Raw genomic sequence first — 14,095 nt, forward strand, 5'->3', positions numbered from 1 at the left:
GTTGTATAGGCTCATATGGTTCTTTTGTAAGGGCCTCTAGTACCAGGTTTAAATCCCACGGGGCTATTCTCGGTATTGGGATAGGCTTAGACTTATGGCAGGACTTGATAAATCTGGCTACCCATCTATTTGCTGCCAAGTTGCAGTTATAGAGCGCCCCCAGTGCATATAACAACTTTAAGAGTGTTTACCGCTAACCCCAGCTGGAATCCTGACTGTAAAAACTCCAAGATGGCACTAATCGGGGGTTCTTGTTCTAGCGGCTTACCTAGGAATTGCTGGAATTTATTCCATGTTCTTCCGTAGATATTGGTCGTCACCAGTTTCCTACTCTTTAGCAGGGTGGCCACCAAATCGGGAGATAACCCTCTATCCATTAGAAGCGACCTTTCAAATTCCACGCCGTCAGATGGAATCCTTTGACCTGAGCGTGGAGTATTGGACCTTGAGCTAGTAGGTCCGGGATTTCTGGCAGAACCCATGGATCGGAGAGAGGGACATCATTCGTAGCAGAGTGAACCAGGGCCTTTTTGGCCAAAATGGGGCTATTAGGATCACCCTAGCTTGATCGTTCCTGATCTTTCTGACTACTGTTGGGATCAGGGCCACTGTGGGGGGGAACGCATAGGCTAGCCGCTTTTTCTTCCTGTATGCCCATTGTTGTTCTAATGGCCTTCAGGAGAGCATCCGTGTCTTCTACCGGAAAACATGGCTTACCCCCTGTGTCACTGTCTGAGGAATCTGAGGTGGATAGCTGTTTAGTTTGAGACAAGGCCGAAGAGGAGTTTGACGAAGAACTAGGGGGATTCTTTCTACCTTTCCTACCTTTTTTTCAACAAGGTCTTAGTTGAACCCTTCATTTCTGATCTGAGGGCCGATATAAGGTTAGCTGCGAAACTAGGCGCTGCTTCTGCCATGGTTCGCTGAATGCAACTGGCGCAGAGGTCTTTCTGCCAGTCTCTTGCTAAGGGGCTTTTACATATGGCACAGTCCCTATTATTCTTACTTCCCGCTTTTTTAAGGCTTTTCCTACGGGTTTAAACATACAACAGGGAACCCCTATTAACATATTGCTAGCATTCACGAAGATCACTCACCACCTGTAATAAAGGGTACCGGACTCGGAGGCTGCGTCGGAGCTCGTGACCTGTGCTCTCTGGATCTTGAAGAGTCCCCCGACCTGCGGCTGGGGCGACTACTGCTTGAACGGCTTCCATGTTTGCGGCCGGAGGGCTGTGAGGGAGGCAGAGACAGCGATCGCTCCTGCTCTGACTGCATCTCTGAACCGCCCGCTATGCCGCTCTTCCTTGCTTAAATAATGCGCCTCCATCCTGGTGAGTATCTCTTCCCCTACCCCCTGCGACCGCCGGCCGACCGCTTCAGAAAGCTGGCTTCGCACCCGGCGCCATGACACCGTCGCCTTGCTGACGTCAGTCGGCGCGCCCATGATCCTCTGCGCCGCTGACGTCAGCGGCCGGAAGACAACCGCGGCTCCCCTGCTAGGTGCTCTGGGGGAGCGACATCGCGGGACCGCGCGAGGGGAGGGCGGCGCAGTGGGGCCTCCAGGAGCCACCAGGAGCCGCCACCAGCGCCCACACGAAAGCAGAGCCCAAGGGGTCACTGGGGACTGTGCATCCAGGACCCGACGGCTTGCGCTACAGGTGAGACCCCTGTTCTTCCCGCGTCGGGACGGGCCTAGGACTTTTTTTTTTTTCCTTTTTCTCTTCGCCCATGATAGGCACCGCCAACAGTGGGATTCCTTTCCAGGACAGGAACCCAACTGAAGTGGGGGAGAGGTGCCGTCCCTTATATCTCAGTAGGTTCATGTCCTGGCAGGGCGGATCCCTCTCTCAGGTGTGCTGTCATGGGAAAAGGGAAAAAGGGCGTCTTATAATCAGAAAAATACAGTATATGGAAGCTCGCTTCCAGCACAGGAGAATCCTCACGGAGCGTGCGATGTGAGGATTCACAAGTCTGCAGATACAGAGAGACCGCAGACTTGTATGGTAAGGCCGGACAAGCCCTTTAAATTTGGTGAAAGGTTCTCTTTTTAGATTATATAGTACCAAGAAATTACAGACAAGAATGATCAAAAAGACAAACGGTGAAACAAACCTTCCTCATCTTTGGAAGAAGTGCAGACGAGGTCACGGCAGACCAATTTCTCCATTTCAACCTCAACCTCAAAAAAAGTATCTACAAAATCTTCTGCTGTGTCTGTAAGACAATTAACGGTTAACACACTGATTAATTTGGCAGTAATTATATGCAAGGTCTGCATTGTTATAATATGTAGCGTTCATGCTTCTATACAAAAATCTCACAAAACACACAATTCACAGTAAACTAATAGGAAACAAAAAGAGAAACCCATTATCTGCTGACAATGTAATAAATCAATGCAAACCTAATGGAAGTCTAATTAATAAAACATTCCCTAAATAGACTGCAGAAGAATAAACCACAGTAGAATAGCAAGATACTTGGAAAGCATCAAACACTGTACACATTTGTTTTGTGTGTCAGCAACTACTCTTTTACCATCCTCCCATAAGACAAAAAAAAAAAAATCACTAAAAATGAAGAGTACAAATGGTCCTCTTGGAATCAGAGTGTACATAATATAAAGCTTATTACATTTGCATCCATACCCCATGTTTGCACTGCACTATGGATGAGCTAATATTTTCTTGTTCTATGAAGACCATGCTGTGTTTTGCCGTAGTGGAAATGAATGGAGTATTTCAGACAAATAAAAATGGGGGTTGGGTTGGATTGGTTTCAATGTGCGGCACGGTGGCTCAGTGGTTAGCACTGCAGTCTTGTAGCGCTGGGGTCCTGGGTTCAAATCCCACCAAGGACAACATCTGCAAGGAGTTTGTATGTTCTCGCCATGTTTGTGTGGGTTTCCTCCCATACTCCAAAGTTTCCTTGACCCAGAAGTGAAAAGGTCTAGCTTCACTAGTGCCCCAAGCCAGAAAACCAGCTTTTTTCTACCCATCAGTAGGAAGGAAGATCTCTCCCACGTCACAACCAAAGGAAAGAGAGCTGTAGGGACTCGCATTTACATTTGTAAAATCAATTATTATAAAGTTGAAAACAATCCAAACACTTTTTTACATCGCTCCGATCTTCCATCAATTACTGATGGGGCCTAATTGCCTTGATCCCCAGTAATAATTTGAGCTCCCTCTTGTTCCTCACTGCTCTAGGACCACAACTCCGCCACATTCACCAACATGGAGGGTGTTACAGATCTATATAGGGAAGGCGGCCAAGAGTTTGAAAGGTCGAGTTACCTTTCTTTTGATCTTCCTTCTCTGCCATCCTCTGCTGAGTTTTTCTGAACACTCGGAGGTGAGTAGCAAAGTCATCTACTAATCGGGTGGTAAAATAAGGCTGCCAGTCAATTTCTTTAGACCTGAAAGAGAGAAATTGCTTTTAATACAACACATTAATGTCTGAAAACATAAGAGTTATTACATCACCTTAGAGACCAAAAGGTCCATGTTATTAGTACAGTTTACACCCATTTAGATGATAAAATGACTTAATTTTTATTGAAGGGTTATTCCAAAGTCTGCAAGTTACTACCTCTGCACTTCAATGCTACCTGATTATGATCGGTCAGCGCCATAAAGGAGGCAGAAGTACTCGTCCCCAGTGAAAAGTATGCCCCAACACCCACTTGGACTTAAAACTTAATTTATTAGTTGCCAATACTTTGATTGCCAATACATCTATAACGAAAAGACATAATAACTTAAAAAAACAAAACAAAAAAAACACAACATATTTTACACGCTTTGTAGCCACGAATACATGGTGTGGCCGCTTCAACATGAACAATTTGGTGAAAGGTCCACTTTATGGGGTTTTCCGGTCCAGGGATCATTTCCATTAGGAAAAACACAAAAATTGAGCTTGGTTAGAGTTGGTATACATGCAGCACATAAACCCATGTTCACATCGGCCATAAATTTTCATTAGGATTCAGCATGATACAGAATGAATCGGTGTGCAATATACACACAGGTAGGATTCTAATTGGCTTGTCTGGTTGAGCAGTTGCCACGTGACAGCATATATGAGATTTGCATTTTTGCAATCACAAACAGACCAGCTTATCTTTCTGCTGCTCTTACTAAGCAATCAGGAATAGCAGCCAGTCAGTACGTGCGTGACTGCAAGAATGCAAATAACTTATGAGCAGTCACATGGTGACCACTCCAACCAGCAAGTAAAGCCCAATCTTAACCATGAGTATATTACACAGTGATAGAATTCTGCTGGACACAGTTCCAACTGATAAAGTTAACCCAAGCGCAGAAAAACCTATTAAAAAAAAAAAAAATATTAAGAGGCGACTGAAGATTGTTCTCCTGAAAAAGTCTACATTTAAAGGGATTGTTCAAGGCATGAGGTTTAAGTCTGCAGTCATTCTCTATGACTGCAGAGTTTTCAATCCTCATAGCGTACACACCGCATGTTGTGAGAGTTGTCCAAAGCAGAGAGTGGGAGGCCACACGACTGCAAGTATGAAATTTGCATACTTTTTGCTACATCCCAACTAGAAGTGCCCAGATTTACTCAATACACTTCTACTAAGCAAGGTCACACATGTCTATTTGGCATGTGCCTGCAGACTTTAATCTGAAGCCTGAACAACCCCTTCAAGTTCCTTAAGACTGTGGTGCACGTTAGACTGATATGTGTAGGTAAGTACCCTCTGCCTCCGTGCAGCCATCTTTCTTACTCAATAAGATCAGGAGGTTTTCACTCTTTGGCTTCATATCCAACTAAAGCTTTTAGTTTCTCTGAACATCTTAAGGAACAGAAGAGAACAGATGGGACAGATGGGAAATCAATTCTCCAAATGCTAACAGATTTCACAGCAGTTTGTGTGTCTGACAGCATTAGAGCCAGGTCACAATAAGGTTTTACTTTGGCTTCCAAAGAAGAAACTCCGATGACTCATCTTTCCTCTGGATCATAAGACATGAAACAAAAAGGAACAAATAAAACATATACTCCCAAGTATCAATTTACTTATCGCAATCAGAAAGCATCTGATAATTTTCTGCCATTGTTTCTTTACAGCAAAGTACGAGGACGGGAGACACAAATGCAGAGCATATATTTAGTTCCCAGAAGATTGCCCAGACCCGGATTTAACACTGTAGAAAACTCTGATGTGTTTGACAGAAAGTATTTAAAACCATTCAGCAACAGAAAAACTTACCCTAAATTAAAAAAAAAAAAAAAAAAAAAAAAAAAAATTAAAAAAAAATGAATAAAAAAAGGACTATAGTGCTTTTGGCCAATCACACTGACTGCATTTTTTTCTGCTGCAAAATCATCCAGCAAAATCCAGCTTGTGAACAAGCTCCACATTTAATATTTTTATTCAACTGACCATAAAAATATCTTTACGCCAAGTTACAACTTGACAATGAAAAAAAAAAAAAAAAGTTTCTCCAAAAGTCAAAAGAAAGCACGTGCAGGAAAGGCTGCGCCACGTTCTCAGTCACAGCAAAAGCAGGGCTGTGGAGTCGGAGTCGTGGAGTCGGTGCTCATTTTGTTGGAGTCGGTATAAAATGGACCGACTCCGACTCCTAAAATATATAATAAATTGGGTACAGTAATTCAATGCAGGATGTGCTGAATATTTTTTCATAGGAGTTTGGGAAAGTTATGAAATGTCCTATAAATGGCTGTTCTATTCCTGATCTAAGGCTACATTCACACACAGCGTTTTTCCTGTGTTTTTTGAGGATACGTTTTTCAGCTGCAAAAGCTGATCATCTTTTTAAAAAACCGCATCACCTGAAAGGTTTTTGAGCTCATAGATAATGTTTTCAATAGCAAAAGCAGATTAGAAATCTGCTCTATCCATTTATCCATATCTGTCTATCCATATCGTATCTGTACCAAAAAGAATGAAAACCGGGTAGTACACCAATATATATTCTGTTCTATCTAAATATCTTGATTATTGGATCATAAAAATGATTAAATGTCTGAGGTTCACATTGTACTACAATAAATTTTTCACTTAAATATAAGCAATATGTGTGGGAGTCGGAGTCGTGGAGTCGGAGTCGGAGTTGGAGTCGGTGTAAGGGAAATTGAGGAGTCGGAGTCGCAGGTTTGGCTTACCGACTCCACAGCCCTGCAAAAGATCACGATTAAACAGTTTACTTACCGGGTGGAAAATTGAACAAGTGCATTTTGAACAGTCTGACGGATTTCAAGGAGAAATGATTCGTCCTCACTTAGCGTGTAATACCAATATTGGATATAGTCCCTCAAAGAAAACTGTATCACCTAAAACACACAGAAAACCAGTCTGGAGGTTTGTCAAAGTCATAAGCAGCGGCAGAAATGCAATAATACACACTGTCTGGCCACAAATCTAAGGAAGACGCCATATGACACAAAACACTTGTGTTCCACTGCCACCAAGCTCGATGACGGCCTGTAGGAGGTCTAGTGGTGGCCATATTGGCCATCGCTCAACTTTCCAAGATACAACTTACAAAACAAATTAGAGTACACATAAGACGGATGATATACGCGCTCTATAATTTCAGGAGAAAATTTGATTGATATAACTCGCACCTTCCTGCTGACATCACAGTAATGGAGGGTTACCCTACAATGAGCTGCCGGCGGCAGAGAATTAAGCTATGGGGGTATAACTGTGGCAGTCAGCGACTGTCTGCTGCAATCACGTGGAGAAGGACAACATATCATGAGAACTGCTCAATACAGAGTTGCCATTGGTGGGAGACAGGCTCCACGCTGATTTAGGATTTTATGGCATATACAAACATTACACTTTGTGTCACAGATGTGTCAGAGGCTGTAGACCATTGCACTGGATCTGTCTGCGGAAGGTCTCAGTAGTTTGCTTTGCAGACAAGTGGCCACCTCCCCCGATGCCAATGGCCACACCTGGACCTGAGTGTTGATATACTTCCTGCTGGCAAGCGCGGTTGATATTTGCACTTCCCTGTTGAGGGCTGGAGCTGTAGCAGTCGGCTAGCATCCTCTTTGGAGTTTGAAGGATTACGGTGTTTCTCTTCGAGTCTACTCAAGCTAAATGTTCTCTTGTTTTGTGAATCCTAGCTGTCTTTAGTGGTAGTGGGGATTGACTAGTGCAAATCCTGTCCTTCCCGCAGGGCTTAATGTCAGGGTCAGGCAGGGATTAGGATCCTACTCGGCGATAGGTGCGGAACCTATATAGGGACGAGAGGGCAGACAGTGATGTTATATCTGTCTAGGGGTCTCCACTCACCCCTTCCCTAGTGTTTGGATCCCTTTCCCTTATACTTTTGTGTTGCACTTAGTCTGTCCTACATTGTGGGTGACAATTTGTGGTTGGAATGCTTCTTTACCTAAATCTTCATCTTAGGGTCAAAATAACATTTTTTCTTGAGTAGCAATGCAGCATGGTCCCATTAAAAGAGTTCTTCAGGACTTAGAGGGCTTTTCCATCTCACACATTTGTGGCATATGGCTTTATATGCATGGTAGATTGGGGTCTTCGGCCTCCAATATTGGCTGCAGTGATTGGAAAGAGATTTTTTTTCCATAAAATTGCTCAAAAGTAGTAAATGGAGAAGATCCAGGCCTGTGTGGCAACCTCTCCATTACATGGCATGGTAACAATACAATATATTTGTATGGAGATTTGTAGGTAACACTCATAGTAGACATAAGGAAGCAGAAACAATTTGTAGTTTCCATGTCTTTGGGTCATCGGCCTTGATTTCTAGAATAATTCACTCCAGATCAGTGCCAGCTGCAGAGGCAATCTTTATAGTAGTGATTGTAGGTTGCATGGGTCTTCCTTTGGCAGCAGCAATCTAGTTTGGCAACATAATTGGCTCCTTCTGCACCTACTGTAATATTATACTGCGGTCAGAAGACAAAAAAGGAAAGTGGAGAGAAACTGAACACTAGCATAGTCTTCCACTATAGGTGGGGAGGCCCTGACATTGCCTCTTTCTGGGGAGAGGCTCCAGTTGATAAAGTTTCAGACGCCCCCTCTCTAGGTGACTAACGCTGACTAGCGGAGATATATTAGGAGTGTGGCCGCTCGGGTGATGAGTGCTGACAGCGTGTATGTGTTTGTGTCCTCAGCAGATTATTATTGCAGAATTTCCTTTCCATTGTCTGTGTGAGAAGTCACTTCCTTTCTGCTGTAGAGCGCAGGTGAGCGGCGGCACAATGCAGAGCACAAACACAGCGAGCGCGCAGCGTCATCCGAGTGATGTTACACTGCGAGAAAAGCGCTGCACCGCATGCTCCCCGCGTACCGCAAGGATAGACCCTCCCAGGTGATCGCAAAGGCCTGTCAGCGCAGCCACTGTCAGTTACAGAAAATACCTGCATCTATTAAAGAGGTTGCCACTACTATATCATTGATGGCCTATCCTTAAAATGGGTTATCAATGGCTGATTGTGGGGTGCAACACCTGGCACCCCCGACGCTCAGCTTGTGTCGGTGGCGGAAGTGCTCAGTTACGGAGTTGCTCCATCTACGGACAGTGGCAGCCGGCCGGGCACTGCACACCCGTCCCATATTTCATTTCAGTCATTAATTCCCTTGTCTATTGTCCAAGAGGAATGGTTATGTCCAGATATCAATATCAGCAGGAATAATAGAGGGACAGTGCAACAAAAAGATCTAAGAGAAGGCACTCTATTTTCACTCTTACCACATGATACTGCTATTCACACTAGTTGACTTTTTTTTACTACTTTTCTTGTCTTGAAATGAAAAGATAAAAGAAAAAAAAAAAAAAAAAAAAACACATTCAGACTTTTTTGATGTAAACAAGAATAAACAGTGTTTTTCTTCAGTGGAATTCAATTTTCATCGATTTTTGGTCCGAGAGTCCAAGTGCACTGTCAGTTTTTTTTTTTCTTTCCATCTCGGACCTAAAGAGTTTCATTGATCTACACACAGATCTGTTTTAAAGTTGGATCAGTGTCTCCGATCTGCCAGATTCAGAGAGGGTCCTATTGTGATCTATTGTGCGGATCAGACTCGGCTATTAAAGTCTATGAGCCTCCATGTAACACTGATGACACGCAGACGACACTTTACTCCGTCTGCATTTCATCCGTTTTTAACTACTACATTACCAAGTCAATAGATGAGAAAATTAAGACTTGTACAAGAAAACAAGGCCATGTTAAATGCTTACTTGCTGCAGGGGTTCATCGATCATATTGGCACCGGTGACCCTTCGGTCAATCTTGATGGGTTTAGCTTCACGTTTCATTTCTTCTAAAACCTTAAAAAAATAAAATAAAAACATTGCCTATAGTTATTATGAGATTTTCAGCATCACTATTTGGCAAGAACAGCTTTTCTTCATATTTTCTTCTCATCTGGCACCTTTATATAAGAAAACTAACCTTGGAAGGCCAAGTTCACAGTAGGCATTTTTGCTGCATTTTGCATGCCAAAAAAACATACAAAAAAAGCTGCAAAAAACAAGGAAAACATGTTTTTTCCCTGCAGCTTCTTTCCTGCAAAAAGATCAGGTTTTGCTCTAATAGAAGAGTGCTGTGGGCATGCTCTGTACCGCATGCAGAGGTGACTGCGGAGGAGGTGGAGGAGCGAGCAGAGCTGTCCCCGTCACCCATACCGGTAATGGTGTGATCATTATCGCCAGCTTTACAACAAATGGTGTGACATATGATAACATAAGCGCAGGTTTCCTCTCCATGGATTCCCTGTGTGCAGGGCACCAGACATTATACAGATAATGGGCAGCCTTGTGTCTTCTATGGAGATTACCCCAGGAAAGACCCCTTACTGTACTAGCCCCCATCCGTGGCAACCACTGCTGTCAAGGTCTGCACAATCTTGCTGTTGTATGGCAGGAGATTGGTCTTAGACAGTCAAACTTCCTCATGGACAATTTGCCAAGGAAAATTCCACTGTACACTTGAATTTATCAATGTCTTATCATTGGCTCAGGGAAAAATAAGTTTCCTCACGTTAGCCGTCTCATTGGGATGCCAACCCTATAAGCCAGGAGACGTTTCCATGCTTATATTACGGAAAATCTCTCCCAGCAGTGCCAGCGCGGGTTTATGAGGCACCGGCCGATCAGATTAGCCTTTACGAGAGGTAAATCATAAACCTGACCTTGGTGAGGCTGTACATTTAGTAGATGTGGATTTGTAAAGGCCCGAGAATTGCTTTTTGCGTTAATTTATTGAACTTTTAAAGTGAAAAAGTCACAAAATACAATGAAAACTGACCCCGGTCATCCCCTGCCATCCTGTCCTAATTCTGCCATGGTCCTCCGTCAGGCTCCATTCTTACCATATGGCTAGGCATTTGTCTGCTTCAGACAATTACTGTCTCCAGCTGTGAACACTTCACCGATGTGATCAGTAATTGGCTGCAGCGGTCACGTGTCCACCCAAATGGACCAGGAAGCAGACTGGCGGGAGATCCAGGGAAGCGGAGTGTGTCAGATTGCAGAGCATGCCCACAACACTCTGCCAATGAAGTTTATAGGGTGTTTTCTGACTGTGGTTAATGCAATACATCCCATTAAAAGGGACTGTCCGCACAGAACGACTGTTCAAACCAAGCACAGGTGCCAATCATTTATATACACCTTCACATCTGCTTGGTTTCAGTCTATCTCCACCCTTCTGTCTCTATGGAGCTGTCAAAGAAGAGGGAGTGTAGACTGAAGGAAAACAGGCGGCAGGACTTAGTTTGAACAGTCATTCTGTGCTGACAAAGTCCCTCTAAAGGTATAATGAAGAAAAAAAAAAAAGAAAAACTTCACTGAATAAAGAACATTGTTTAATATTATAAGAAGTCAAATATATTATTAATCCAATATGATAATTGGGATACAGAACACAAACATCTGGATGAATAAATAATGGCGATTTCGAGGGAAAATTATGTTTAAAAGGTTCATACAAAGTTTAGAAGTTCTTCCCTCGCCTAGGCATAAGGGCTAACTTACTAATTGATAGGGGTCTGACCCTGGGATCCCAAGCAATTCTGAGAATGTGGCTTTCTGGAGCCTCATCTCAACGAAGGAGAGCAGATCAGCTAAAGAAAGGAGTGGAGGTCAAGCATGTGCTCCCCGCGCCATTCAGGCAGGACTCTAGAGACCTACAATCTTTACATCAGACTGCCAGCAATCAATAAAAGTGCATTGGCGCCACCTGATTTTCTGGCGTAAATTGACCGCTGATCAGTAAGTATTTATTGATTGGCAGCTATGTACACTCACTGGCCACTTTATTAGGTACACCATGCTAGTAAGGGGTTGGACCCCCTTTTGCCTTCAGAACTGCCTCAATTCTTCGTGGCAGAGATTCAACAAGGTGCTGGAAGCATTCCTCAGATTTTGGACCATATTGACATGATGGCATCACACAGTTGGCGCAGATTTGTCGGCTGCACATCCCTGATGCGAATCTCCCGTTCCACCACATCCCAAAGATGCTCTATTGGATTGAGATCTGGTGACTGAGGAGGCCATTTGAGTACAGTAAACTCATTGTCATGTTCAAGAAACCAATCTGAGATGATTCGAGCTTTATGACATGGCGCATTATCCTGCTGAAAGTAGCCATCAGATGTTGGGTACATTGTGGTCATAAAGGGATGGACATGGTCAGCAACAATACTCAGGTAGGCTGTGGCGTTGCAACGATGCTCAATTGGTACCAAGGGGCCCAAAGAGTGCCCAGAAAAAATTCCACACACCATGACACCACCACCACCAGCCTGAACCGTTGATACAAGGCAGGATGGATCCATGCTTTCATGTTGTTTACGCCAAATTCTGACCCTACCATCCGAATGTCGCAGCAGAAATCGAGACTCATCAGACCAGGCAACGTTTTTCCAATCTTCTACTGTCCAATTTCGATGAGCTTGTGCAAATTGTAGCCTCAGTTTCCTGTTCTTAGCTGAGAGGAGTGGTACCCAGTGTGGTCTTCTGCTGCTGTAGCCCATCTGCCTCAAAGTTCGACGCACTGTGCGTTCAGAGATGCTCTTCTGCCTACCTTGGTTGTAACGGGTGGCAATTTGAGTCACTGTTGCCTTTCTATCAGCTCGAACCAGTCTGCCCATTCTCCTCTGACCTCTGGCATCAACATGGCATTTCCGGCCACAGAACTGCCGCTCACTGGATTTTTTTTCTTTTTCGGACCATTCTCTGTAAACCCTAGAGATGGTTGTGCGTGAAAATCCCAGTAGATCAGCAGTTTCTGAAATTCTCAGACCAGCCCTTCTGGCACCAACAATCATGCCACGTTCAAAGGCACTCAAATCACCTTTCTTCCCCATACTGATGCTCGGTTTGAACTGCAGGAGATTGTCTTGACCATGTCTACATGCCTAAATGCACTGAGTTGCCGCCATGTGATTGGCTGATTAGAAATTAAGTCTTAACACACAGTTGGACAGGTGTACCTAATAAAGTGGCCAGTGAGTGTAATTGCCCGTTTTACACTGGCAGTCCACACGTTTGCTGAACTGTTCATTCAGTGCGCATAGGTTATCATTGTTCTCGGCAGCACAAGTTCTGTCTACACAGGATGATGTGCTGCTGAGAACGTTCATCTTTTGTGCAGCTAATTCGTCAGGTGATCAGCAGCTGGTTACACAGCACCATTATTGGGAAAAGACCGCTCCTCGGAATGATTGTTTACGATAATCGTGGATTAAATGGGCATGAAAGGGGTTATCCGGAACGTTAGATTGTTGGATTTTTTTCCTGTGGGGCCCAAGAACCTATAAGCAGGTTCTTGCCGACTACCTGCCTGTTCTGGCCTGCAACAATCTCCCGGCTCAGAGAGGTCACAGAGTGCTCCTGACAGCGATTCTCCGCTGACAGTGCAGCTCTTTCTCTTTCTGTCTGCTCTGTCGAAACTGTGTCACTGTGGACGTCATGTTTATTGACGCCAAATCCCCGCTGCCTGACTGCGGGACGCCAGCTGTGAATCAGTCTCATGTCAGCAGTGATCCGGTTGACAGATCAGACAGGAAGAGAAAGAGCAGCACTGCCGACATGACATCATGGGAAGAAATATAAATGCTGCCTGAGCAGGAAGCAGTAGGTGCAGGGTAGAATAGGCAGGTAGTTAGCAGCTACCTGCCGGTAACATCTTGGAGAGGAGAAATTAAAACAAACCATGTTTTATTCAGATCATCATGATGTAGCCAGTTTAGCAAGTAAAATGTGGTGAAAGGTCCCATCTAAAGAGGAGTCGAGGTGCAAGGTCAACTAGGGATAGGTGATGCTGCCATACACATCAAATAGAAGATCAGACAAACGAGCATGGGGTCAGCACCACAGTCAGGCAATAGCTGAGGTCAGAGGGAGAGGGCTAAAATACCACAATACCCAATCCCATGCTCCTGTCCACATTCAGTATATTCATCTCCATTAAAGTAACCAAGTGTGCTCACGAGAGCAGAGCATGCATGCTTATAGGGAGGACGGAGAGGTGGCTGTCAGATGGTTACAGTTATCTTTATTGATACATGTAATGTGTTATAAATTTACAAAGGAAGGATAAAACATGCAACAAATAATGTCGCTAAATTATAAAATGAATGGTAGCGATTAGGATCATGAAAAGAATACGAGGAAACATGAAGAAATCATCCAGCAAAGCAGATTACTGCTAGCAGACACCATCATGAAGTCAGATAACCGGGGCACGCCGACTGGGAATATATACCAGAACTTATGTGTGCATGTTACCGTCGCTGATTCCTATGCTGGCACATGGCCAGTATCCTGGCAGCGTATGGGCGCGGTAAACCCACACAGTACTGAAGTAAAGCATGACCGCAATATAATGATCACACCCACCATAACCAGGGCAGCGAGGCCACACGGAGGTCACCATGCAAGTAATCCATTCATTATCTCCTAAGTGACTGACTCCAAGGAATACCACCATGGTTACTTACCGGTAGCCGGTTTTTCCGGAACCCATGACAGCACCACATGAGAGAGGGATCCGCCCCGCCAGGACAGGAACCTACTGAGACATAAGGGGCGGCACCTCTCCCCCGCTT

General features: G+C 44.3%; 1 protein-coding gene across 2 annotated transcripts in view; it reads right to left on the bottom strand.

Moving 5' to 3' along the window:
* The window catches only part of SNX13 (sorting nexin 13), a 140,084-nt gene that overhangs the window by 68,257 nt on the left and 57,732 nt on the right, over positions 1 to 14,095 (bottom strand). For both annotated transcript variants that reach the window (XM_073581437.1, XM_073581438.1), the window contains exons 4-7: positions 9,219 to 9,308; positions 6,206 to 6,327; positions 3,300 to 3,421; positions 2,116 to 2,217 (exon numbers count right to left, since the gene is read on the bottom strand). In XM_073581437.1, coding sequence (XP_073437538.1) covers positions 2,116 to 2,217; positions 3,300 to 3,421; positions 6,206 to 6,327; positions 9,219 to 9,308 — 436 coding nt within the window. The remainder of the gene's footprint in view (positions 1 to 2,115; positions 2,218 to 3,299; positions 3,422 to 6,205; positions 6,328 to 9,218; positions 9,309 to 14,095) is intronic.

Source organism: Dendrobates tinctorius, unplaced genomic scaffold (assembly GCF_039654945.1).
Source record: "Dendrobates tinctorius isolate UK_male_01 unplaced genomic scaffold, ASM3965494v1 ptg000070l, whole genome shotgun sequence".
Classification (NCBI taxonomy): Eukaryota; Metazoa; Chordata; class Amphibia; order Anura; family Dendrobatidae; genus Dendrobates; species Dendrobates tinctorius.